The sequence below is a fragment of the Polyodon spathula genome, chromosome 52 (assembly GCF_017654505.1).
Source record: "Polyodon spathula isolate WHYD16114869_AA chromosome 52, ASM1765450v1, whole genome shotgun sequence".
NCBI classification, from domain to species: Eukaryota; Metazoa; Chordata; class Actinopteri; order Acipenseriformes; family Polyodontidae; genus Polyodon; species Polyodon spathula.
The window spans coordinates 102,583-127,259 of record NC_054585.1 but is presented as its reverse complement, the minus strand read 5'-3'; the positions used below and the strand labels follow the sequence as shown (position 1 = coordinate 127,259).

The following is a 24,677-nucleotide window of genomic DNA, read 5'->3' as shown; positions in this document are numbered from 1 at the left end:
CTGTAGGGATGGTGTGTCTTGAGGCATGGGCAGTGTTAGGTTTGCACCACACATAGCGCTTTGAGTTTTGGCCAAAAAGCTCTATCTTGGTCTCATCTGACCACAAAACCTTTTCCCCACATCGCAGCTGGGTCACTCCATGCTTTCTGGCAAACTCCAGACGTGCTTTCAGATGGCACTTTTTGAGTAATGGCTTCTTTCTTGCCATCCTCCCATACAGGCCAGTGTTATGCAGAGCTCTTGATATGGTTGACTGGTGCACCATTACTCCACTCCCAGCCAATGAACTCTGTAGCGCCTTCAAAGTGATTGTTGGCCTCTCTGTGGCTTCTCTCACAAGTCTCCTTGTTTGAGCACTGAGTTTTGAGGGACGGCCTTTTCTTGGCAGTGCCTGGGTGGTGTGATACAGCTTCCACTTCCTGATTATTGATCCAACTGTGCTCACTGGGATATCCAAACACTTGGATATTATTTTGTACCCTTTCCCTAATATATGCATTTGTATTACTTTATCTCTAACTTCTGTAGAATGGTCTTTGGTCTTCATTTTCCTTCAGATTCACAGCCTTACATATGATCCTTCAACAGTGGGGTTTTTATCCAGAAAATGTGACAGTAACTTTAATGGTTCACAGGAGGAGGCCAAAGGTAAGGTAATTTTGTCCTTGTTAGGGCAATATCTTTCATCTGTGCAAACTGGGAGCTTCCACAGCACAGGGGTTGAATACTTATGCAAGCAAGATATTTCAGTTTTTTATTTTTCTTAAATATTTCCCAACATAAAACCAATGTCACCTTACAATAATTGATTCTGAGTTTAATTGTTTTAAAATAAAATATCAAACAGAATGAAATTTCAATGTACCATTTGTAATTCAGTAATATGAGAGAATTGGTCAGGGGTCTGAATACTTTTGCAAGCTCGAGAGAGAAAGAGAGGAGAGACTGGTTTCTCCTTTGAGCTAAATCGACAAGGATTGGGGAATTCTTATATTCCAAATAGCCTGAATCAGTTCTAAAATAGGCTGAATCATCAGCACTTTAAGCAGCAGACAGACACAGACAAACCTGCAAGGTGAGTTCACTGTGAAGCAACGAGGTTACACACTCAGAGTTAGTAGCACTAGTGCTGCTGCTGCTGTTAGACACAATGGAAGAGTGAATCAACACAGCAGGCATGTCCTTAGCCAGCTGTCCACTGGGGGGGCTGTCCACTTCACCATCAGTGTAGGCCTGCCAGGGAAACACAGCACAAACATTCACAACCACTCACACAAGCTGCTGGCCAACATGAGGAGCACATTTTAGCAATGGACAGACAATTCACATAACAGAACATTTTCCTGTCTTACTTTCCTGTTTTATATTTTATCACTGATTGGAACCTTATTTGGCATTAAAGAATAAGTACCTAAGTAACAGTAAAAGGGTATATTGTGGGGATCCAGACAGAGAGAGAGAGAGAGAGAGAGAAAGAGAGACTGTCGTTCTGATGGCACAGGCGCCTAGGTTTAATTTACAAGTTAAGGCAAGCCAAGTTGCAATTGCAGGTGGCTGCCACTAGCAGCAATGGAATCACCCAGCGCAGGGTTGCTTCAGGGTAAACCAAGTGTCTGTACCAAGAATGCAAAAAAAAGCAAAAAAAACACACACTGGGGTAAAAAGCAGCTAAGTTAATAAAAGTTCTAAAACAAGCTGCTCCACGCTGCTCCCACTAAAAGGGAGGTACCGCTGCAGGATCCTTCTCCCTGACATACCCTCCGTATATTTTAGCAGGATATGAAAAAAAAATCCCTGAAAGTAAACTATTCAAAAGTTAAACCCCAGTTACACACATGGGGCCGCAGAGTTAGTACAGTACTCGCGTCCCCGGTGCCACACATTACTCGCAAAATTAGTTTAGTAACCAAACACAAGGTTACTACTGTCTCTCACAACAACTATTGGCCAAGCATTTTATTCTTTATCTAGTGAGACAGTTTTAAGTCGTGTAAGACATGTTATTGATCCTACCATTTGATGTGTCATCCCCCACCCACACTCTTATGGTTCTGAACTGTAGGTCTAACCATCTTCATAACAGAAGAGATGCCAGCATCTGTTGGATGAGATCCGAGCATCTGTTCCCAAGCATCTCAGCTAAAGGCTCTGATAAATCGTAGTGTAAAATTATGAAAAGGTAAATTTTTGCATTTCTGGGAACCTTACATCCTTAAGAAAAAATGTGCAGGGGTCTGATTGTGCCACTGAAAAGCATCAAAGACAGGGGAGGCGGGGAGCCTTCCATAATAAGGGTTTGGAATCATGTTTATAGGAATAACAGATTCGTTTTTCATTGCCATTTCTAATTAATTTGCCACTCCCAGTCTCTCTTAGGAAAAAGGAAAGCACTGAATCAATATTGTATGCGAGGCTCACTGTATTATTCAGTCTAGCCCCTATGAATGGAATGAGAAAAAAAGAAATAAACTCCAGACTAGTTAGTGCAAGATCAATGGCTCAACACCCTATCCACAAAATACCCTTAAAACGTACAGTGGCTGTGTGAACTGCACCACATCACATGGCTGCAATGACCATTTGCTGCAACATATTTATTTCTTGCCTTCCAAGAGGAATTAAGTAGGCTGCCACCACCTGTTACATTGCCCAAAGAAGTCAGGGGTTAAAAGAGATAGCAGAGGAAAGCATTTGGACACAAGGGAAAAAAATTAGTGATAGTGATTTAAAAAATAATAAATTACAACACACTTCCATCTTGATTACTTAAACGAGGTAGAAGCAGCACAAAGAAACTGCACTTTTCCAGTGTCAACCACATAATTGCAACCATATTATTTGAATGAGTAGGCTGCTAAATATTATCAGTGTTTGAGTTTGTGAATATTGTTGTAGTTGAAGGAACAGCCAGGGTGGTTTGTTTAAGATTCCATCAATACAGATTTCCTGTACATCTTACATCTTCTTCCCAGTTTTAAATCTGTGGAGGGACTGGAGGACAGGGAGCATAATTATTAGGAGGGTATGGCAAGTCTCAGTCCTACTAACTGTTTATCTTCAAAATATTAAGCAGGAAGAAACCCTCTGGAGTCTAAACCCAAGGCACAATGCTCACAAACCATGCAAGACAAACAAAACAGCAAACAGATTGTAAAATACTCACTAAACACACAGCACCAGATAGAAAAAATAAAGACAATTCCAATTCAAAAAGGTGAAAACCTTAACCTGAGCAAAAACGCAGGCTACCCAAAAAAGTTCTAGCAATCCAGTTAGTCACCTGATGAAATGTAAGCATGCAGTGGGCAAGAGAAATCCAGCTATAGAGACCTCACCTGGCCTTCATCCAATGGAGGTAGTGTTACCCCATTAGAGAGACAGAGATCAGACACCAACACCTTCAGAATGTTCTGAATCTGGAAGAGGGTAAGAAAATGAAGAGAAATGAAAGAGCTCAGAAAGAGTGATAAGAAGGGACAAGCCAAAGTGCTGGGAGAGATATGCTGCAGAGCACTCTCATTCCTATCTGCAGAGGATCAGCAAATTGATTGAGTCACCGGAACCATGCGTTTAGTAACAGAACATGCATTCAAAACTTTCTCTCCTTAAAACACGAGATTAGTTACAGATCCAGAGAACTGCAATTCATTATTGCATTGTGTAATTTCTCATTCAATACGTGTCGTCTACAGAGGTATCCAAGCACCCTGAAGTGTCTGATCCCTCCCATATTTCATACAAGGGCAGGCAGGTCACTATTTTATACATCACCCCTGATAATAATACCCCTTGTAGCCAATTTGATACTGTTATCATTTTTTTGACTAATTTTTTATTATTTCTGCAGTTCTACTATTTTTACTAAATATTGTCAGCAATGTATCGTGTGTTTCTTTACTAAGTCGATCACTCATTTCAAACACCAGCACATAGATCAGTGGTGCGCAAAGTGGGGCGCGCGGAGAGTCAGTAAGCGGGGCGCGACTGACTAAATTTCTGTAAAAATGCTTTAAAAAAGGATAGAACTTTTTAAATATATAAAATGACAACCAATTAGTCCAAGTTCTTACCTTTCAAATGAGCCATTGACGAACAATGCCAAATCAAATGTGTCAATGGCCATGGGTTTGCATGTCAGCTTCAGATATACCGGTAGCTAGCAATTAAATTATTATTTTTTTTTTTTAAAAATCAGACATTTTTATTTATTTATTTTTTAGATGTAATTGCTGAACTAATGTATTTTTTCACTGATTTATTTGTTAGAAATGTTAGCTAAATGTTGACTTGCCAAGTGTAAAAAAAATAAATAATTCACAGATTTGTTAGAAACCCAGAATTAAATGTCACCTAAATGTTCACTTGTGAAGTGTAAAAAACAAACCAGTGGTTTTATTTAGTCGACTATATGGGGGGCATTACAGCTATGGCCAAATGTTTTGCATCACACCCTATCGAATTAAGAATGTTATGTTAACTTATTGAATTACATATCACTTTGTAGTATTACAAAAATTGAAAAATGTGGCATTTCCAACATGAAATACTGTACTACTATTGTAGTTTCCGGCAGACTTGCAATATTTTGTAGTTTCCTTGATTGCATGATATAAAATAATCTAAAAATTATGTTCATATAGTTTTTTGCGGGGTTTTTTGCCATTATGTCTGCATCCTAATGTTCTACTAAGTGATGCAAAACTTCTGGCCATATATGTAAAATTATATTTGAGTACATAGCCTACAGTGTGTACACAACTACTGTACATTAAATTTTTCTACAATATAAGAAGAGTCAGTGGTGTAGTGCATACCACTACTGTGTGTCCGGGTGTGGACTAGCAGTATCGCACCGTGAAAATGTCCAGCAGTGCCGTGCAGCGCCTGTCTGTTCCGGGCTTAAGCCCGTCCATCGTTGCCACACATCTAATCTACAACCCACTCACAAACTTGCTCAGCATCAGCTGGCCCATTTTGTCACAATTCAATTTAATTCTTTCTAATCTCATCCTTGTTGGAGAAACACACACTTTCAGAAACTATAGTTTACAAAATTAACTGGGTTTTAGATTGAGTTACTATTTGGGTTTTAGGGTTAGTTTAATGGGTTTAATATTGATTGTTGGAGCAGGAAAGACAAAACATAAGGAGAAAGCTTTGAAGAGCATCATATGGCAATTTATAGTAGACCATGTGTTTTCTCAGAGATAACAACTTATACTCTCCTTCCTTCCCTCAACTATGACGTTATGACTGTGTGTAAAACATCAAAAGAGGCTTTGATTTTATATTCACTTAAGGTAATATGTGCTCAGTGATATGATCGGTTGAAAAATATGCAACAGCATGTAATTGATAGGTTAAGGAATAAGGAGTGGTATCATAAGAGAAGCTATATTAACCGAACATTTGTATCGATTGTTGATTCTATTATAACTGAATGCTTAGTGCTTAAGGAAAATAGGAGTACCCAGCTGCTCTATCTAAAAATAAAATATCAATGATGAAATCTACAATGGAGTTCAGAATCACAATAATTTTCTACTCACAGATGCAGAGAGAAAAAAGAACATTAACAAACATTACATTTCTTGTTAATTACTACAGTCCTAGGAGAAACTAACTAATTACCATTATGTATTATTGTTGCCATTCTTTTTACTGCGCACCTCCCAGCACTAAGCCAGGAAAGAGATGTACTGTATCATTGGTTAATGACGGGCAAACGGGGGGGGAATAAATACAAATAATTGGTCACTCAATTAAAAAAAAAAAGAAAAAAAATTCATGTCTTCAATATAAATAAATTCCTAATTTATACAGACATTTCAATGACCATTGCCCTTTTGTAATTCAGTGTTATCTCCCCCCCCCCCCCCCCCCCCCAAACATCAAAACACACAATAGGCAGATCATTATTAGTTTTGCTCAAATTCTTACACCAAAAAAAAAAAAAAAGTCGAGCAAGTAGCTAACATGACAGGGTTCAAGTAGCAACTTGAACAAATCACAATCATCTTTTTTTTTTTTTTTTTTCTCCCAAAGTTGTGTTGTAACAGTGGTTTGCAAACTACGGTTGTGCAGACACTGCAGACTGAACAACTAATTTGACTAGTATCGTTATTAAACTCCAGCCATCAGTAAATCTTCAGCGTTTGCCTGAAAATCGATCTTTTTCTAACTTTCCCTTCACATACTGTACATGAATAAACGCATGCGCAGTTGTCTGTGATTCAAATGCAACAGAGCAGAACTGGCACCGATGACTGTAAGCTGATTTGCCCATTAGAAAAATGTGGCTTAAAGAGCTTTCATATCGAAAATCTTCGGGGTTGTTGTCATGCTGAAAGGTGAACTTCCGTCCCAGTTTCATCTTTCTTGCAGGTTTTCCTCAAGGACTTCTCTGTATTTTGCTCCATTCATTTTCCCTTCTATCCTGACAAGTGTCCCAGTCCCTGCCGATGAGAAACATCCCCATAACATGATGTTGCCACCACCACGCTTCAGAGTAGGGATGGTGTTCTAGGGTTGATGCACTGTGTTGGGTTTGCGCCAAACATAACACTTTGCATTTAGGCCAAAGTTCCATGGCTACAGAGTCTTGCAAGTGTTTTTTTGCATACTTCAAACAGGATTCAAGGGGGGCTTTCTTGAGTAATGGCTTCCTTCTTGCTACCCTACCACACAGCCCAGATTTGTGGAGTGCCTGGGATATTGAAACTACCAGGAAGTAAACATCAGCCCCTACCCTATCCATTGAAATGATCGCTCACATATCTGTAATCACATTTTTAGTCAAGTTATTTTAGGAAAGTCAGGAAACAATTGTGCAAAGTCTTTTTCTGCTTCATAATGAGGTAAGAGACCAATAACAAATACTTGATTGTCAACAGTGAAAACAGGTAGCTGGTACAGCAGTAATGCAAGCTACCAACGCAAACCCCATCAAAGAACCTTGCCCTGGGGTGTAAATCCGCCTTGGGTACAGCAGTACTGGCCTCTCCATGAAATTACAACCACACAAATTCATTTCATACATGCCCTTCAGCTCTGAGATTATAGCATCTGAATCATGAATATTGTTTCACCTTCAAATTTCTCAGTTTTACCAGCAACGTGGAATTATAAAAATATTTTTAAAATATGGGCTACCACTTTGATCACGACGTTTTTGAAGACACAGAACTTAAGAGTTAAAATTGTACTTTGGGCAAGAAGTCATCACATCTTCTAATAAAAACATTTATAAATACGTACAGTACTTTGATTGGGAAGCTGCCAAATAGACGACACATTTATTTTTAGCTCAATATTGGCAAGTGAAGGTCCACACGTGATAACAGACTGTACCGCAGTGTCCCTTACCTAATTTCGGAAGTTGTGCCTATATAAAGAATGCCTGTGTACAGTACACCATTTTATGGGAGAAAAACGAAAAACATTTTCACTTATTAGTAATAGTTTGTGCTGCTATTTCAAATTTTAAATGCCAAATTCCACTGTTCGTTACTTTGTAATTGAAATGTTATGAAGTACAAGATCTATTTCAGCTCATGCAAAATCGAAATGTTCTAGGCCTACAAGGATGTGGTTACCTGTATAAGTGTTCAATTGTAAAACTCTGACATATTACACTGCAAAATCTAATGAAACACAGTACAGAAATGAAAAAAAGAGGGTGAATAAAACAGAAATTAGCAAAGTACTTTAATAAACACGCAGTAGCATTTTATTTAAAGAGCATGGCAAGATAAGCTATTGCTCATAAGGAATTCCTACTTGACTCACGTTATCAGGAGAGTGTCTGTCATTGGAGGGGGTGTCTGGACGGCTCTCGTCTCGCACCTTCCTCTTTTTCTTGATCCCTGCATTTGATAATGGGGTGGTTTTCTGCTGATACTCCTTTAGCTGTTAGGAAGCAAAAGAGAAATACCATAAATGAAAATGCAAGGTGCATGACACGAAAATGACAACCTGGAGTGCGTTCAATAGCACATCGCTCTCAATTGGCGCCCCATAACATGTTAGCAGTTACTGAACAGTCTGTTAGAAGCGATCAGTTTCACAATAGCAGCAATGCACACTGTGTATTAAAACAGTTGCTTTAACTATTTAGGGTCTGTCCAATGTTAAATATCCCACCAGCGACCTGGCTCCAACTCTTTTTACTCAGGCCCTGTGAGACAGGGTTTTCAAACGAGGTCCTACTTGTGTATTTCCGGTAGATGACCATAGTAGGAGATTCTTGAATGAGAGTGTTTTAGAATGTTGCTGCGGCACGGATAAACAGACCAACCACGTGTAGTAAACAAACATTTTCACACAAAATCTTTACAAAACATGAGAAATGGCGGCATCGAAGGCACAAGCACCTATTTTCCGATAAATAAATATATATATTTGTTCTTCGTGTTTGTGGAACAGAAGCACGAGACAAGGGGTATGTAGCCCTGGTTGCCACCTTGCTGGCCATTTAAGCTACAGTGAACTGCCCCATCTTGTGCCACATGATCAGGGTGCCTGGGGTGAATAATTTGAATGGGTTTTTGTTTTCTTTTGAACATTTTGTATACGTGGCCATAATTCCCTTATTTATTATCCCATTTGTTATTTTTTTTCCCCATGTTCCCTACATGTTGAAGTTTAATTGTGCACTGTCAGGCCATGCTAAAATATATATATATATTTTTTTTTTTTTTACATTGAATGTTTTTTTTTCTAAAAACACTTTGTTAGTTACAGCCACAGATCTATCAGTAAAAAAACTGGAGAAAATGGCTCTGATCCTAAGCAAGTTTTGAAAATGTTTGTATTTTTTTAATTAATTACTACTACTGTATTTTTGTCATGTAAAGTTACTGAAACTTTTTTGGCTTAGCATCTTCAAGCACAAATCACATTTCTCAAGTTAATAAATTGTCCATGCTTCCTTTTCTAAAATAATCATTACTTATAAAAAGTACCATAATCAGTTTTAAAAAGCCAAAATGACTACAAAAATATTACTTAACACACGTTTGGCATTCAAATCCATCTTTGAAAAAAATCAATCTGCAGCCATCGCACTGATAATGCAGGTCGGCCATTTTGGACCTCCAGCGAGGCAGCTCTGCACTGTTAGGAAGCGCTCGCGGTGTGCAGGTCATTCAATAGAAAGAGCCTCGTAGCACCCTGGTTTCTGCTGTACAATGTAAATGACCTGCTCTAGCAACCTCACAAGTTGAGAGCAACATTTATTTTTCTACTCAGAACTATATCACTAGGTCATTTCAAATATGCAGATAAAATGTAGCATTTAAAACTCTTCATAACAGAAAAATCCTAATATTGTATAACACTGCTTTAAATACTGTAAGCTATTGACTGATTTAAAGGGTCTCTGCTTTTTGATGAGCAAAACCAACAACAAGAGAACGAAAGGAAAAACATCCAGGACCCCACTGACAGTGGTGACACGACAGCAAAAAGAAGGGAGGTCAGCACTGCTGGGGACTCCATATTGAGAAACACAGCAAGTTCAGTTCGCAGTTTGGACCCCCTTACTACAACAGCGTGCTGCCTCCCGAGAGCCTCTGTCAAGCACATCACTGAGAACGTGGACAGGCTCCTAGAATGAACAGGAGACAACCTGGTAGTAGTTGTCCACATCGGTACAAACAACATTGGAAGAGACAGACCAAAATCCCTGCAAAACAAATTCAGAGAGCTAGGAAGGAAATTAAAAGACAAGACCAAAACTGTGGTATTTTCTGGGATACTGCCGGCACCTTGCAAAGGACCATATGGACAGCTGGAAATAATCTAAAACGCATAGCTGAAGACATAGTGCACATGGGAAGGCTTCACCTATCTTGATCATTGGACCACATTCTACGAGGACTATCTGTATAGATGGGATGGACTGCACTTAAATAAAAAGGGAACCCATCTACTTGGAGAAAAGATCCTCGAGCAGGTTCAGAAGCATTTAAACTAGAAAGGAAGGGGGGAGAAATGAACAAAAAAACAGAAGGGAGACCGCATCAAAACAAGGACAACAACTCAGGTAAGACAACCATTAAATGTATTTATCTAAATGCTAGAAGTATCAGAAACAATTTTAGAACTTGAAGCTACTGCACTAACAAGTAACTATGATGTGATAGGGGTTACAGAAACTTGGTTGTCTGAGAGTGATGGGGACGAATATATTATTTGTGGGTATTCAAAGGGCATAATAACAGGAGCATGCTATAGACCGCCAAATTCAGATGGTGAGCAAAATAATCTGTTATACAATGACAATAGAAATGCATGTAGCAAAGGAGAAGCCATACTAATGGGAGATTTCAACTTCCCCAAATAAAATAGGAAAACCCAGTGGGGAGCATGAAGGATGAAATAGAAATGGTGGAAATGACAAATGACTGCTTCCTAACACAATTTGTCAAGGCACCGACTAGAGGGGAGGCATGCCTTGATTTAGTCTTTTCAAATAACGAAGATAGAATAACTAAAACAGAGGTCAGAGAACCACTGGCAAACTCAGACCACAACATGGTCTCATTTGAAGTGCCTTTTAAAACCCCAAAAGTAATGACTAAAGCTAAGGTTTACAATTTTAGAAAAGCAAACTATGAAGGTATGAAACAGAGACTAACAGAAGTAGATTGGAGTAAAATAGAGAAAACATCCACAGAAAAGGATGGCTGTTCTTCAAAAATGTAGTACTAGAGGCGCAAAACAATTACATCCCTAAAGTAGACAAATCTAAATGTAAAACTAAATTGCCAAAATGGTTTAATAGATCAATTAAAAAAAATATTCAGCGAAAAAAGGCACTTTATAGAGCATTAAAAAAGGACCAAAAAGAAAGTACACAGAAAGAGTACACAGAACTGCAAACACAAGTCAAAAAGGAAGTTAGAAAGGCCAAGAGAGAAATAGAAATGAACATTGCTAAGGGGGCTAAAACCAATTCCAAAATGTTTTTCCAATATTAAAACAGCAAGAGAACATTCAAAGAGGAGGTTAAATGTCTAAGAGATACAAATGGCAAAATCGTAGATGAAGAAAAAAAAAAACAGCAAATATATTAAATGATTACTTTTCACAAGTTTTTACAAAGGAAGATACTGACAACATGCCCCACATGTCATTCAGTTCCTATCCAGTTTTAAATAACTTTAGCATAACTGAGGCAGAAGTGTTAAAGGGACTAAGAGCTCTTAAAATAAACAAATCCCCTGGGCCGGATGAGATCCTCCCAATAGTACTCAAAGAAATGAAAGAAGTTATTTACAAACCGCTAACCAAGATCATGCAACAGTCTCTTGACACAGGGGTGGTACCGACAGACTGGAAAATTGCAAACGTAATACCGATCCACAAAAAGGGAAACAAAACTGAACCAGGTAACTACAGTCCAGTAAGCCTGACTTCTATTAAATGCAAACTTATGGAAACTATAATAAGATCCAAAATGGAAAATTACCTATATGGTAACAGGGTCCTGGGAGACAGTCAACATGGTTTTAGGAAAGGGAGATCGTGTCTAACTAACTTGCTTGATTTTTTTGAGGATGCAACTTCGGTAATGGATAATTGCAAAGCATATGACATGGTTTATTTAGATTTCCAGAAAGCTTTTGATAAAGTCCCACACAAAAGATTAACTCTTAAACTGAATGCAGTAGGGATTCAAGGAAACACAGGTACATGGATTAGGGAGTGGTTAACATGTAGAAAACAGAAAGTACTGATTAGAGGAAAAACCTCAGAATGGAGTGTGGTAACCAGTGGTGTACCACATGGATCAGTATTAGGTCCTCTGCTATTCCTAATCTACATTAATGATTTAGATTCTGGTACAGTAAGCAGACGACACAAAAATAGGAGGAGTGGCAAACACTGTTGCAGCAGCAAAGGTCATTCAAAATGATCTGGACAAGACTCAGAACTGGGCAGACACATGGCAAATGACATTTAATAGAGAAAAGTGTAAGGTACTGCATGCAGGAAATAAAAATGAGCATTATAAATATCATATGGGAGATACTGAAATTGGAGAAGGAATCTATGAAAAAGACCTAGGAGTCTTTGTTGACTCAGAAATGTCTTCATTTAGACAATGTGGGGAAGCTATAAAAAAAGGCCAACAAGATGCTCGGATATATTGTGAAAAGTGTTGAATTTAAATCAAGGGAAGTAATGTTAAAATTGTACAATGCACTAGTATGACCTCATCTTGAATATTGTGTTCAGTTCTGGTCACCTCCCTATAAAAAAGATATTGCTGCTTTAGAAAGAGTGCAAAGAAGAGCAACCAGAATTATTCCGGGTTTAAAAGGCATGTCATATGCAAACAGGCTAAAAGAATTGAATCTATTCAGTCTTGAACAAAGAAGACTACGCGGTGACCTAATTCAAGCATTCAAAATTCTAAAAGGTATTGACAATGTCGACCCAAGGGACTTTTTCAACCTGAAAAAAGAAACAAGGACCAGGGGTCACAAATGGAGATTAGACAAAGGGGCATTCAGAACAGAAAATAGGAGGCACTTTTTTACACAGAGAATCGTGAGGGTCTGGAATCAACTCCCCCGTAATGTTATTGACGCTGACACCCTGGGATCCTTCAAGAAGTTGCTTGATAAGATTCTGGGATCAATAAGCTACTAACAACCAAACGAGCAAGATGGGTCGAATGGGCTCCTCTCGTTTGTAAACTTTCTTATGTTCTTATGTATTACTTGAAACCCAAAGTGTTTACACAGTCTCAACACTCTGACCATTTTTACTTTGTAATTTATCAATCAAAATGTCAGACAATGCGACGTACAGACAATTACACACTTTGTATGCCACTGCCTTAACAGCAAGCAGCTGGGTTCCGAAAAACATAGCGTTACACGTCCCCCTGTGCTGCTACAATTGTTTAAATAACCCACCTGTCATTGTTCTTTCTGTTGCGAAGATCGTGATAACTTTGTACAATTATACATTTAAAGTATATCAATACTGGTCAACACTGAGTTTTCAAAAAAAGGGAACTTTTGTAAACTGAAATCTTAGTGGCCTGAATTGAAGTGAATAGCTACATGAGACAAAAGGCATGTGACTATTCTACTTTATTATTATTACTGTGATACGCTGCTGCTAGTTGCTTTTAAAAAGAAACACTATCAAGAGAAAAACAAACAGGACATGCTTCACAATCCAATTCTCTCTTGGTCCCTGTGGTTCTTATTGTACTCTAGTTGTAGGTGGCTGATTTGGCAGCAGCCACAATACTTTGTAAACAGGTCCAGTGTATTTGAGTTTGCGCAACAGCACGTTGTTACTTTCATCACAACAAACCTGAAGGCCAAGTTTGGTACTGCACATTGACCTCGTCAAAGGACGAGCTATAGCACCTACTTTAACAAGAAAAAATGAAATAAGTCCTTCATAAAAAGAAAAAACAAAAAAAATACACAACAACGTAGTACTGCAATGTTTTTCATTACACTGCACATGTGGCTGACAAATAATTTCACGAGGGATAGGAATTTCACATAGTTTCCTATTCAAATACACAGGGCCAACATTTTAGTCTATTCAAATAAAAGAATAAAAGGCAAATAGGTATGTGTACTACAGCACAGTATAAAAAGTGCAGGCTGCTAAAGTTTAAGTTCACTCTCCAGCCAGGTTCACAAAGTGTACAAACAATGTCCAAGACGAGATTTCTTTGTTCAAGTTACTTGCTTATTCAATAACCTCTACATAATTAAATACAAGGAACATACCTGCTTGCCCTTTTAATGGCCAGTGCAAATGCTGACATTACTCCATTCATTAACAGAAAGTGAACAGTAGATGTTTTACATTGTACTGCAGTCCTGCTGTTTTCTCATTGGCCATTGAGTTGTTCTGCTTAGCATTTAGTACGTCTTCTATATTCAACATAAAGCAAAATTAGCATTCCAATTTCAATGTTACTAAAGTTAGATTTCCTTTTTAGCACTTGCTATCCATTTGTTTACAAATTTAAAGGTAGCCGGTGTCGCGCTCCCGGAAGCTGTTTCACGACTGTCGAGCAGCAGCGGCTGTGTGCAGCATTACAGGAGAACTCAAGCGGGGGATCGGTTAACATTAGCTGAAAATAAGGCAACAAAATAAGTTTACTGTAGAACTTTTCTGTTACAAGCATTGCATAATTAATTAGGGTCATTATGTTTAATAAGCCAATCTCATTCACATGAATGCGCAGGGCTTAACACTGATTCTAAACACTTGTCACTTGTGTTTGCTTCTACTAGTAGCTAATACAAATTTTTCATTTTTTATTTTCATGTAATCATGTATTCAACTGCACTGACTCATCCCTAAATACCACTGTCAGTAACATTTCACTGTCAGCTTCCTTCTATTTTAAATTAATAATGTAGGGGAATAACTGCATAGAACCATTCCTGTACCTTATTGTGTTACCTTGTAAATACCTGTCCCCCCTGTTGTTGTTGCCCCAACTGAGCTGGCTCCAGCTTATCAGTTGAAAGGGAAACTACCCTGTCTCTCTGTAAAGGTATAATTACTGTATGCTAACTCTGTATGGCAGAACACTGCTGGGGCTTCCTAACACTGATGTGTTGAGCTGTTCTCGTTTGCGCAAACTAATAAAGCTTTATATCTCTGAACACCTGGTGCAGTTGGCTCTTTAAAGTTGCGGACCTGAAAAGTTCCACGACAATACACTACTGCTGTACATGAAACATGTTATCAGTCAATCTGAATTTTTAAAGCAATGTTAATGCTGAAATTGTAATAGAAAACTATTTTACCATTTGTGTGACTTTGACTCCTTCAGAATACGTTGGTCTACTACAAATTTAATGAACTAGTCACAGCATGTAAAGGTCTCTGCATTTGTAACTTTCTTGATCTCCACTTTTCCCTTGGCAACGGAATACGTTATTAATTAAAGTGCTGGTTTTCTGAGCGTCGCTGGGTTTTTGGTGTTTTTGTGATCGCTTACCAAATCATTCTTGCTCCCAGGTCCCACCGTTAAATCAGTCCTGCATAGTTTACAGAAAGTGTGCCTTTTTTCAATGTTGTGTGGCAGTGTGTCCCACTGTTTATTAGTGTTTTATGTTGTAGGTAGTGTGTTAATGTTGGCGTTTATGTATAAAATGCACAGGATATAAATATGGGTTACGACCACAAGTGTTTAAAATGTATATTGGTATTTTGGCACGAGGACTGCACAGCACTTCACGTGGTGGTAAAATATAATAATATCCGAGCACGGGAAACAGCACTTCATTAATTCACGTGCAGTTGTACCGAGACTCCAATTGAATGATTGATCAGCAATCGAGTCTCGGTACAGCTGCATAAAAGCAGCATGTTGTCACTCCCTCAGGGTTGTGTGTTCAGGGTGAAAGAACGGGAGAGAGTGAGGAGATTACAGCAAGCTTTAATTTAAGATAATAAGCAATTACTATGTCGTGCTGGAGGACCAGCACGGTATTGTTTGTTTGTTGCACGTTTGTACGTGCACTGTTTGTTATTGTCTGTTCGTTTTGTTTGTCTATTTATTGTGGCTCAAGTGCAGTGTCCTGTTTTTGTACAACTCTTATTTTCTGGTAATAAACCGCGCAGCAGCGCATTTCATTCACCATTTTCACCTCGCAGTGCTGTGTGGTCAGCCATGTAGCACCCAACCAACCCCCTCTATGGCAGGAGAGGGAGGAGCCCGAGCATCCAGTGTCGGTGGAAGAAACCCCGCTCGCTCAAAAGCCAACATTCAGGGGGATCTGGGACTGGCCCTGAAGGGTGGATGGTAAAGGACCTCCTAGTGGCGATTAACCTGCTGTGGGCCCGAGATGGGGAGCTTTGGGAGACCTGGGAACAGCAACACCACCCAGCGTCCCTCTCAGACATCGCAGCCATGTTGCTCAATTACCTGGCTGCAGATATGGGAAGGGTCCCGCCATCTCCAGCACCAAAGGGAGACGAGCCATCGCTGCCATCTCCAGTGCAAGAGGGAGAAGCCCTGCTGTCTCCAGTGAGAGAGGGAGAGGAGCTATAGCTGCCATCTCCAGCGTAAGAGGGAGAAGCCCCGCTATTTCAAGTGCTATAGGGAGACGAGCCATCGCTGCCGTCTCCAGCCAGCATCAGAGGGAGAGGTGCCATTGCTACAGTCCCCACCAGCAGAGGGAGAAAACCTGCTGGTTTCGCCTCCACAGCCTGAGCGGCAGGAGCACGAACGTCCACAGCCCAAGAGGGAGGATGCCGAGAACTGCACCAGTCCCCTGCAAGTGAGGGAGAGCCACACCAGTCCCCTGCAACAGAGGGAGACTACATCCCACCTCCACCGCTTCCTGTCAGTACAACCCTCATTGTGGTCCTTAATGGCGCAAGAAACTACGGTTCCTCTCGATACTGGTTGATGAGAGTAACGCTATTTGTGGTCCCCACTGGGCAAAAATAAACATACATTTTTCTGAGAATTAGCAATGTTGAAGGATAGCCTATATATTTGGTAAAAGTAAAACGATAAATAAATACATTAATCAATATAGACAATATGCAGTGAAAGTGCCAAGACTAAAATGTAGGGCTATTATTTTGGTGCCATGAATTCTGGCCCTGGACAGGAATTCTCTGTAGTTTCAAATAAAACAAACATTTTGAGAATTCAACAGTGTCTCCCGGAGTACTACTTCCTAAACATGAAAACAACATACTAAATGAACGGATCAAGCTTATTACTTAACCAATACTGAAGAACAAGTTATGACTGAGTTGTTAAAACCAACAGATAAAGGTTCTGGAATACTGATAATGAACACAGATGACTACATACATCTGTAGAACGTGAATTAAATAATACGGATATATAATAAGATCAATAAATCAGTAAAAGAAGTTTCAGGGAATTGCGGAGAAACTATACATTAAAGGCATTATATCAAAAATACATGCAGCCACATAATGCAAGAACAGGCCTAGCAAGAGGAAATCCTAAAATGCCCAAAAAGAAAATCGCCCTGTGCAAACGATAGTCAGCACGACTGATAATCCAACACTATGGAGCGCCATTTGTGCCAAAACTATACAGTATGAACGATTTGTCCAGCAATTCATCCATAAATTCGTCAATTCATACAGTAATTCATAAACGTATTTGTTAATCTAATGATTCATTATTTGTCAATTCATTAATGTGAAAGGCTAATTTCCAATCAACCAGACAAACTTCCCAAAAAACAAACTTCCAACTGTCAATCTCGCACTGTGCTGAATACACTAATATTTTAACCAATAAAAATCCACCCTCACTCAAAACTGCTTCAGCCAATAATATTGCAGTTTATTAGAGAGGGCGTTTCAAAAGAAAATCCATTTAACAAGATACACAACTCCGCTGACTTTCAATAGAGACTTCCGTCTCACTGCATGCAAAGCACTGTGGTATATACGAGAGTTCGGCAAAAAAAAAATTATATGTAGAGTCAATGGAGGCGTAAGAAATTGCTAGTTTGTGCTGGCTTTCACCATGTTAAAAAAATGCATCACACTTTTGAAGTAGATTTCACATTTCAAAGGTCTTTTGAAGAAAACAGCAACATTTTTTAACATGGCGATAGCCAGCAACATTTCTTACGCCTCCATTGACTTTACATTTAATAAGAATTACAAACAAAACAATGGTACAGCAATAGGATCTAAATTAGAAATGCATTTTGCCAGTACATAGATGGGGAAATGGTAAGAACAATAACTTAGAAAATCAGAAAGAGAACCTTTAGAATACATTCGGTTTGTAGATTATATTTTTGGGGTTTGGACACATGCAGAAGATATATTATTGATTTTCAGAAGTTTTTACAAAGGAGGACACAGACAGCATGCACCACATGTCAACCTGTTCCTATCCAGTTTTAAAAGGTACTAGGAGCTCTTAAAATAAACAAATCCCCTGGGCCGGATGAGATCCTCCCAATGTACTCAAAGAAATGAAAGAAGTTATTTCCAAACCGCTAACTAAGACCATGCAACAGTCTCGAGACAGGTGTTGCAAACATAATACCAATCCCCAAAAAGACAGACCAGGCGACTACAGACCAATAAGCCTGACTTCTACTATAAGTAAACTTAAGGAAACTATAATAAGACCCAAAATGGAAAATTACCTATATGGTCATGTGGAGCTGTGGATTACTGTGTGACATTGCTAGTAACGTTTTCAAAACTATTATGCATATTAAATTGACTACATCTGTTTATACAAATAGTAATTAACAAGTTCACTAACCATGACAGAATCCAAGTCATTAATGTAATTCTCTTGATTTAAATTCAACATTTTTCACAATATATCCGAGCATCTTGTTGACCTTTTTTTTTTTTTTTTTTTTTTTTTTAAAGCTTCTCCACACTGTCTAGAGATGAAGACATTTCTGAGTCAACATAAACTCCTAGGTCTTTTTCATAGATTCCTTCTTCAATTTCAGTATCTCTTATATGGTATTTATAATGCACATTTGTATTACCTGTCCATTTTGAGGTTTCTCCTCTAACCAGTACTTTCTGTTTTCTACATGTTAACCACTCCCTAATCCATGTGCATGCATTTCCTTGAGTCCCTACTGCGTTTAGTTTTAGAATTTTGCCAACAGCTTTCTGGAAATCTAAATAAACCATGACACATGCTTTGCAGTTATCCACTGTCGATGTTGCATCCTTAAAAGAAAATCAAGCAGGTTAGTTAGACACAATCTCTGTTTCCTAAAACCATGTTGGCTGTCTCCTAGGATACTGTTACCATATAGGTAGTTTTTCATTTTGGATCTTAATAGTATCCATAAATTTACTTTTAATAGAAGTTAGGCTTATTGGTCTGTAGTTACCTGGTTCTGTTTTGTTTCCCTTTTTGTGGATCGGTATTACGTTTGCAATTCTCCAGTCGGTCTGTAAAACTCCGATGTCAAGAGACTGTTGCATGATCTTGGTTAGAGGTTTGTAAATAAGAGCAGAGGATCTAATACTGATCCCTGTGGTACTCCACTAGTTACCTCGCTCCATTTTGAGGTTTCTCCTCTAATCAGGACTTTGTTTTCTACATGTTAACCACTCCCTAATCCATGTGCATGCATTTCCTTGAATACCTACTGCGTTCAGTTTGAGAATTAATCTTGTCGAAATTCTGGGCTGAGAGTCTACGGGTAAGGTGCTCTAATACCAGGGACATGCTATATGGGATACTTAGACCTCCACTATTAAAAAAAAAAAAAAAAAAAGGGACAGAGAGCGCAGTGGAACCATTTTTATACGTTGCATTGCATAAAACTACTTTGTTAAATAAAAAAAATATATATTGGATAGGGATGAAAAAGGGAAGGTTGTCTTTAACATCTGCATTTAAGAAACGTGCTGCTGTTATTGTTTTCCGTTTTATTAAAATGTCCTGCATATCTCACATGTTGCTGAATGCAAATACAAACCGAATAATTTCATTTCATAGTATTAAAGTTAGATTAACTGCTACTACTAATAACTTTAAAAACTTAAACCTCAGTCTGGATCTCCTGCCTGTCACTCAGCAGCGAATGCAGGCACCCACATGGCCGACTGCTACTCTGTCACAAGCATTAATACCCTGTATCTTTCTCAACAAGGGATTTAGGGGAGCTCCCTAATAAAAGCTGAATCTCAAAACAATAATTGTGTTAATAAAGTAATTGTTACAGCTGTGTATAATGATATTTAAAACAGGATTCATTCATCCCACTTTTTACACCTCAACCCTTACTCTAGTCCCACCGGTCAGATATGCGACACATTACTATATTGTATGAAACTGAAGACCATCCTGTATGAAGAGAAATTAAAGCGATCTTACTTTAAGAACGGGACGCTTACTCTATGGTATTTCCTATGTTAGTCCACCACTTTAAACACCTTACATAAAACTATTGTAAAACATCAACCGTGTACAAGTCTATCCATTTTTATTTATAGGTGAAATATCCCATTTTAGACTGTTAACAAATACAGAAAAAAGAGAAATTAACAGTGCACTATGAAAAATACTGTACTATCACTATCACCGAATACACTGTATAATATATGCATGAAACCAACACTAGCATGTCAATATATTGTAAAGTTCAATATATTACAAATAATTCCCATACTGTTTCACATATAGTTTGTGACTTTATAATTCCAGTTTGATAACTGCCTCTTGTTCGGTGAAGTGTTGAGACTAGTTAGAACTATATTAACACCGGGGCAAAATGACTGGGCTGGGCTGGGCTGGTAACAAATCACAAACATACACACCTTTATTAAATAAAAGGCTATATGTTTATATATAAGAATACAAAGTAATAAATAAGCGTCACATTATTAAATGTAAACCCCGATACTGATCATAGCACCCACAGTACACGTCAAACAATAATGCTGTACACGTCAGTCAGTAAACCTGCAAACGGGTCGACATTGTCAGTTTTGCTTTTAAATATATTTAAAAACACAAACATTGATAACTGCTATACTAATTAATGTCACTAACTTGATCCAAAGCATCCAAATTAACACAGAGAGCATGGCATACCTAAAATCAACGAAGTATTTAAACAGCAGATACATTACAAGAAAAGGCACTCATAATATGAACGCCCCGTCGTTTCTCTGCCAAAATATCAAGCTGACATATTGTATCTTTTAAATAAAGCGGTTATTGTGCCTAAACCTCACTTCTAGGGCCGACACGAACCCCGGCCTTTCCAGCCCTAATGCTGCTCAGAGACAGCGCTTCAGTGTCGGGTCAGCAGCCAGAGAGAAGGCGGTATACGTGGAAGTCCTTGTGATTTCTGCCCGAGACACCTTACCAAGTTTATATTTGGGATAAACAAAACCAAAGTCCCATCCCCTGCATGGTTCTTTACAGTCTGCTGTTTATTTATGTAAGGAATATGTACCTTTTTCTTTGCAGCTGCTAGTTTGGTTTGCCTGTTCTCGTCAGCCATTCTGTATCAACCTGGACGTAAACGGCCCACGTCATCAATAAGAGGTCTGCAGAGCTATTTCAGAAACCACCACCAGGCAACACACTGGAGAAAAGACAATATGAAGGCAGCGAAGGGTAGGCGGGTTGTCCTGTTATTGTCAGTGGTTTGCCACGTATCACCCACCAGTCGCAGATTAATCAATCACTAAATAGCAACAAGGTCACTTGTAGAAAGATACCGATTGGCAGTAGTGCCATTGGAATATTTTTTTTTTTAATGCCCAACATTCATGTTCTTATAATTATTTGTCTGTTGAACACATTTGCCCATAGTTACGAGTTCTGGGCACTTTAAACCGTGTTAGAAATTATAGACAGTCCCGTTTGTTTACATGATCAAGGTAGTTTGCTAGGGACATCCTGCCCCGTCCACTACTAATGCATTGTACATTTTTAACATTACTTCTCTTGATTTAAATTCAACAATTTTCACAATGTATCCGAGCATCTTGTTGGCCTTTTTTTATAGCATCCCCACACTGTCTAGAGATGAAGACATTTCTGAGGCAACATAAACTCCTAGGTCTTTTTCATAGATTCCTTCTTCAGTTTCAGTATCTCCTATATTATATTTATAATGCACATTTTTATTTCCTGCGTGCAGTACCTTACACTTTTCTCTATTAAATGTCATTTGCCATGTGTCTGTCCAGGTCTGAATCTTGTCTAGATCATTTTGAATGATCTTTGCTGCTGCAACAGTGTTTGCCACTCCTCCTATCTTTGTGTCATCTGCAAATTTAACAAGTTTGCTTACTATACCAGAATCTAAGTCATCAATACAGATTAGGCCCAATACTGATCCCTGTGGTTCTCCACTGGTTACCTCGCTCCATTTTGATGTTTCTCCTCTAATCAGTACTTTCTGTTTTCTACATGTTAACCACTCCCTAATCCATGTGCATGCATTTCCTTGGATCACTACTGTGTCCAGTTTGAGAATTCATCTTTTATGCAGGACTTTGTCAAAAGCTTTCTGGAAAACTAAATAAACCATGTCACATGCTTTGCAATTATCCATTAGAACATAAGAACATAAGAAAGTTTACAAACGAGAGGAGGCCATTCGGCCCATCTTGCTCGTTTGGTTGTTAGTAGTTTATTGATCCCAAAATCTCATCAAGCAGCTTCTTGAAGGATCCCAGGGTGTCAGCTTCAACAACATTACTGGGGAGTTGATTCCAGACCCTCACAATTCTCTGTGTAAAAAAGTGTCTCCTATTTTCTGTTCTGAATGCCCCTTTTTCTAAACTCCATTTGTGACCCCTGGTCCTTGTTTCTTTTTTCAGGCTGAAAAAGTCCCTTGGGTCGACACTGTCAATACATTTTAGAATTTTGAATGCTTGAATTAGGTCGCCACGTAGTCTTCTTTGTTCAAGACTGAACAGATTCAATTCTTTTAGCCTGTCTGCATATGACATGCCTTTTAAGCCCGGAATAATTCTGGTCGCTCTTCTTTGCACTCTTTCTAGAGCAGCAATATCTTTTTTATAGCGAGGTGACCAGAACTGAACACAATATTCAAGATGAGGTCTTACTAGTGCATTGTACAGTTTTAACATTACTTCCCTTGATTTAAATTCAACACTTTTCACAATGTATCCGAGCATCTTGTTAGCCTTTTTTATAGCTTCCCCACATTGTCTAGATGAAGACATTTCTGAGTCAACAAAAACTCCTAGGTCTTTTTCATAGATTCCTTCTCCAATTTCAATATCTCCCATATGATATTTATAATGTACATTTTTATTTCCTGCGTGCAGTACCTTACACTTTTTCTCTATTAAATGTCATTTGCCATGTGTCTGCCCAGTTCTGAATCTTGTCTAGATCATTTTGAATGACCTTTGCTGCTGCAACAGTGTTTGCCACTCCTCCTACTTTTGTGTCGTCTGCAAATTTAACAAGTTTGCTTACTATACCAGAATCTAAATCATTAATGTAGATTAGGAATAGCAGAGGACCTAATACTGATCCCTGTGGTACACCGCTGGTTACCACACTCCATTCTGAGGTTTTTCCTCTAATCAGTACTTTCTGTTTTCTACATGTTAACCACTCCCTAATCCATGTACATGTGTTTCCTTGAATCCCAACTGCGTTCAGTTTGAGAATTAATCTTTTGTGCGGGACTTTGTCAAAAGCTTTCTGGAAATCTAAATAAACCATGTCATATGCTTTGCAATTATCCATTATCGATGTTGCATCCTCAAAAAAATCAAGCAAGTTAGTTAGGCACGATCTCCCTTTCCTAAAACCATGTTGACTGTCTCCCAGGACCCTGTTACCATATAGGTAATTTTCCATTTTGGATCTTATTATAGTTTCCATAAGTTTGCATATAATAGAAGTCAGGCTTACTGGTCTGTAGTTACCTGGTTCAGTTTTGTTTCCCTTTTTGTGGATCGGTATTACGTTTGCAATTTTCCAGTCTGTCGGTACCACCCCTGTGTCAAGAGACTGCTGCATGATCTTGGTTAGCGGTCTGTAAATTACTTCTTTCATTTCTTTGAGTACTACTGGGAGGATCTCATCCGGCCCAGGGGATTTGTTTATTTTAAGAGCTCCTAGTCCCTTTAACACTTCTGCCTCAGTTATGCTAAAGTTATTTAAAATTGGATAGGAACTGGATGACATGTGGGGCATGTTGTCAGTATCTTCCTTTGTAAAAACTTGTGAAAAGTAATCATTTAATATATTTGCTATTTTTTTTTCTTCCTCTACGATTTTGCCATTTGTATCTCTTAAACATTTAATCTCCTCTTTGAATGTTCTCTTGCTGTTGTAATATTGGAAAAACATTTTGGAATTGGTTTTAGCTCCCTTAGCAATGTTTATTTCTATTTCTCTCTTGGCCTTTCTAACTTCCTTTTTGACTTGCGTTTGCAGTTCTGTGTACTCTTTCTGCGTACTTTCTTTTTGGTCCTTTTTTAATGCTCTGTAAAGTGTCTTTTTTCGCTGAATATTTTTTTTAATTGATCTATTAAACCATTTTGGCAATTTAGTTTTACATTTAGATTTGTCTACTTTAGGGATATCATTGTTTTGCGCCTCTAGTACTACATTTTTGAAGAACAACCATCCTTCTTCTGTGGGTGTTTTCTCTATTTTACTCCAATCTACTTCTGTTAGTCTCTGTTTCATACCTTCATAGTTTGCTTTTCTAACATTGTCGATGTTACATCCTTAAAAGAAAATCAAGCAGGGGATTTGTTTATTTTAAGAGCTCCTAGTCGCTTTTATGCTAATGTTATTTAAAACTGGATAGGAACTGGATGACATGTGGGGCATGTTGTCCGTATCCTCCTTTGTAAAAACTTGTGAAAAGTAATGATTTAATATATTTGCTATTTTTTTTCTTTGTCTATGATTTTGCCATTTGTATCTCTTAGACATTTAACCTCTTCTTTGAATGTTTTCTTGCTGTTATAATATTGGAAAAACTTTTTGGAATTGGTTTTAGCCGCCTTAGCAATGGTCATTTCTAAATCTGTCTTGGCCTTTTTGACTTGTGTTTGCAGTTCCGTGTACTCTTTCTGTGTACTTTGTTTTTGGTCCCTTTTAAATGCTCTGTAAAGTGCCTTTTGTTGCTGAATTTTTTTTTTTAAATTGATCTATTAAACCATGTTGG

The 24,677-nt window shown here is 38.4% G+C and overlaps 1 protein-coding gene across 7 annotated transcripts in view; it reads right to left on the bottom strand.

The window, feature by feature from the left end:
• golga2 (golgin A2) overlaps nucleotides 1-21,072 on the bottom strand; it is a 68,752-nt gene extending 47,680 nt beyond the window's left edge. For 4 of the 7 annotated variants that reach the window (XM_041239137.1, XM_041239140.1, XM_041239138.1 and 1 more), the window contains exons 1-4: nucleotides 20,958-21,072; nucleotides 7,789-7,908; nucleotides 3,336-3,416; nucleotides 1,069-1,233 (exon numbers count right to left, since the gene is read on the bottom strand). In XM_041239137.1, the coding sequence (XP_041095071.1) occupies nucleotides 1,069-1,233; nucleotides 3,336-3,416; nucleotides 7,789-7,908; nucleotides 20,958-21,005 (414 nt within the window). In that variant the 5' untranslated portion in view covers nucleotides 21,006-21,072. The remainder of the gene's footprint in view (nucleotides 1-1,068; nucleotides 1,234-3,335; nucleotides 3,417-7,788; nucleotides 7,909-20,957) is intronic. The other 3 variants (XM_041239142.1, XM_041239139.1, XM_041239144.1) reach the window with 3 other exon arrangements.
• Nucleotides 21,073-24,677: the final 3,605 nt, after the last annotated feature.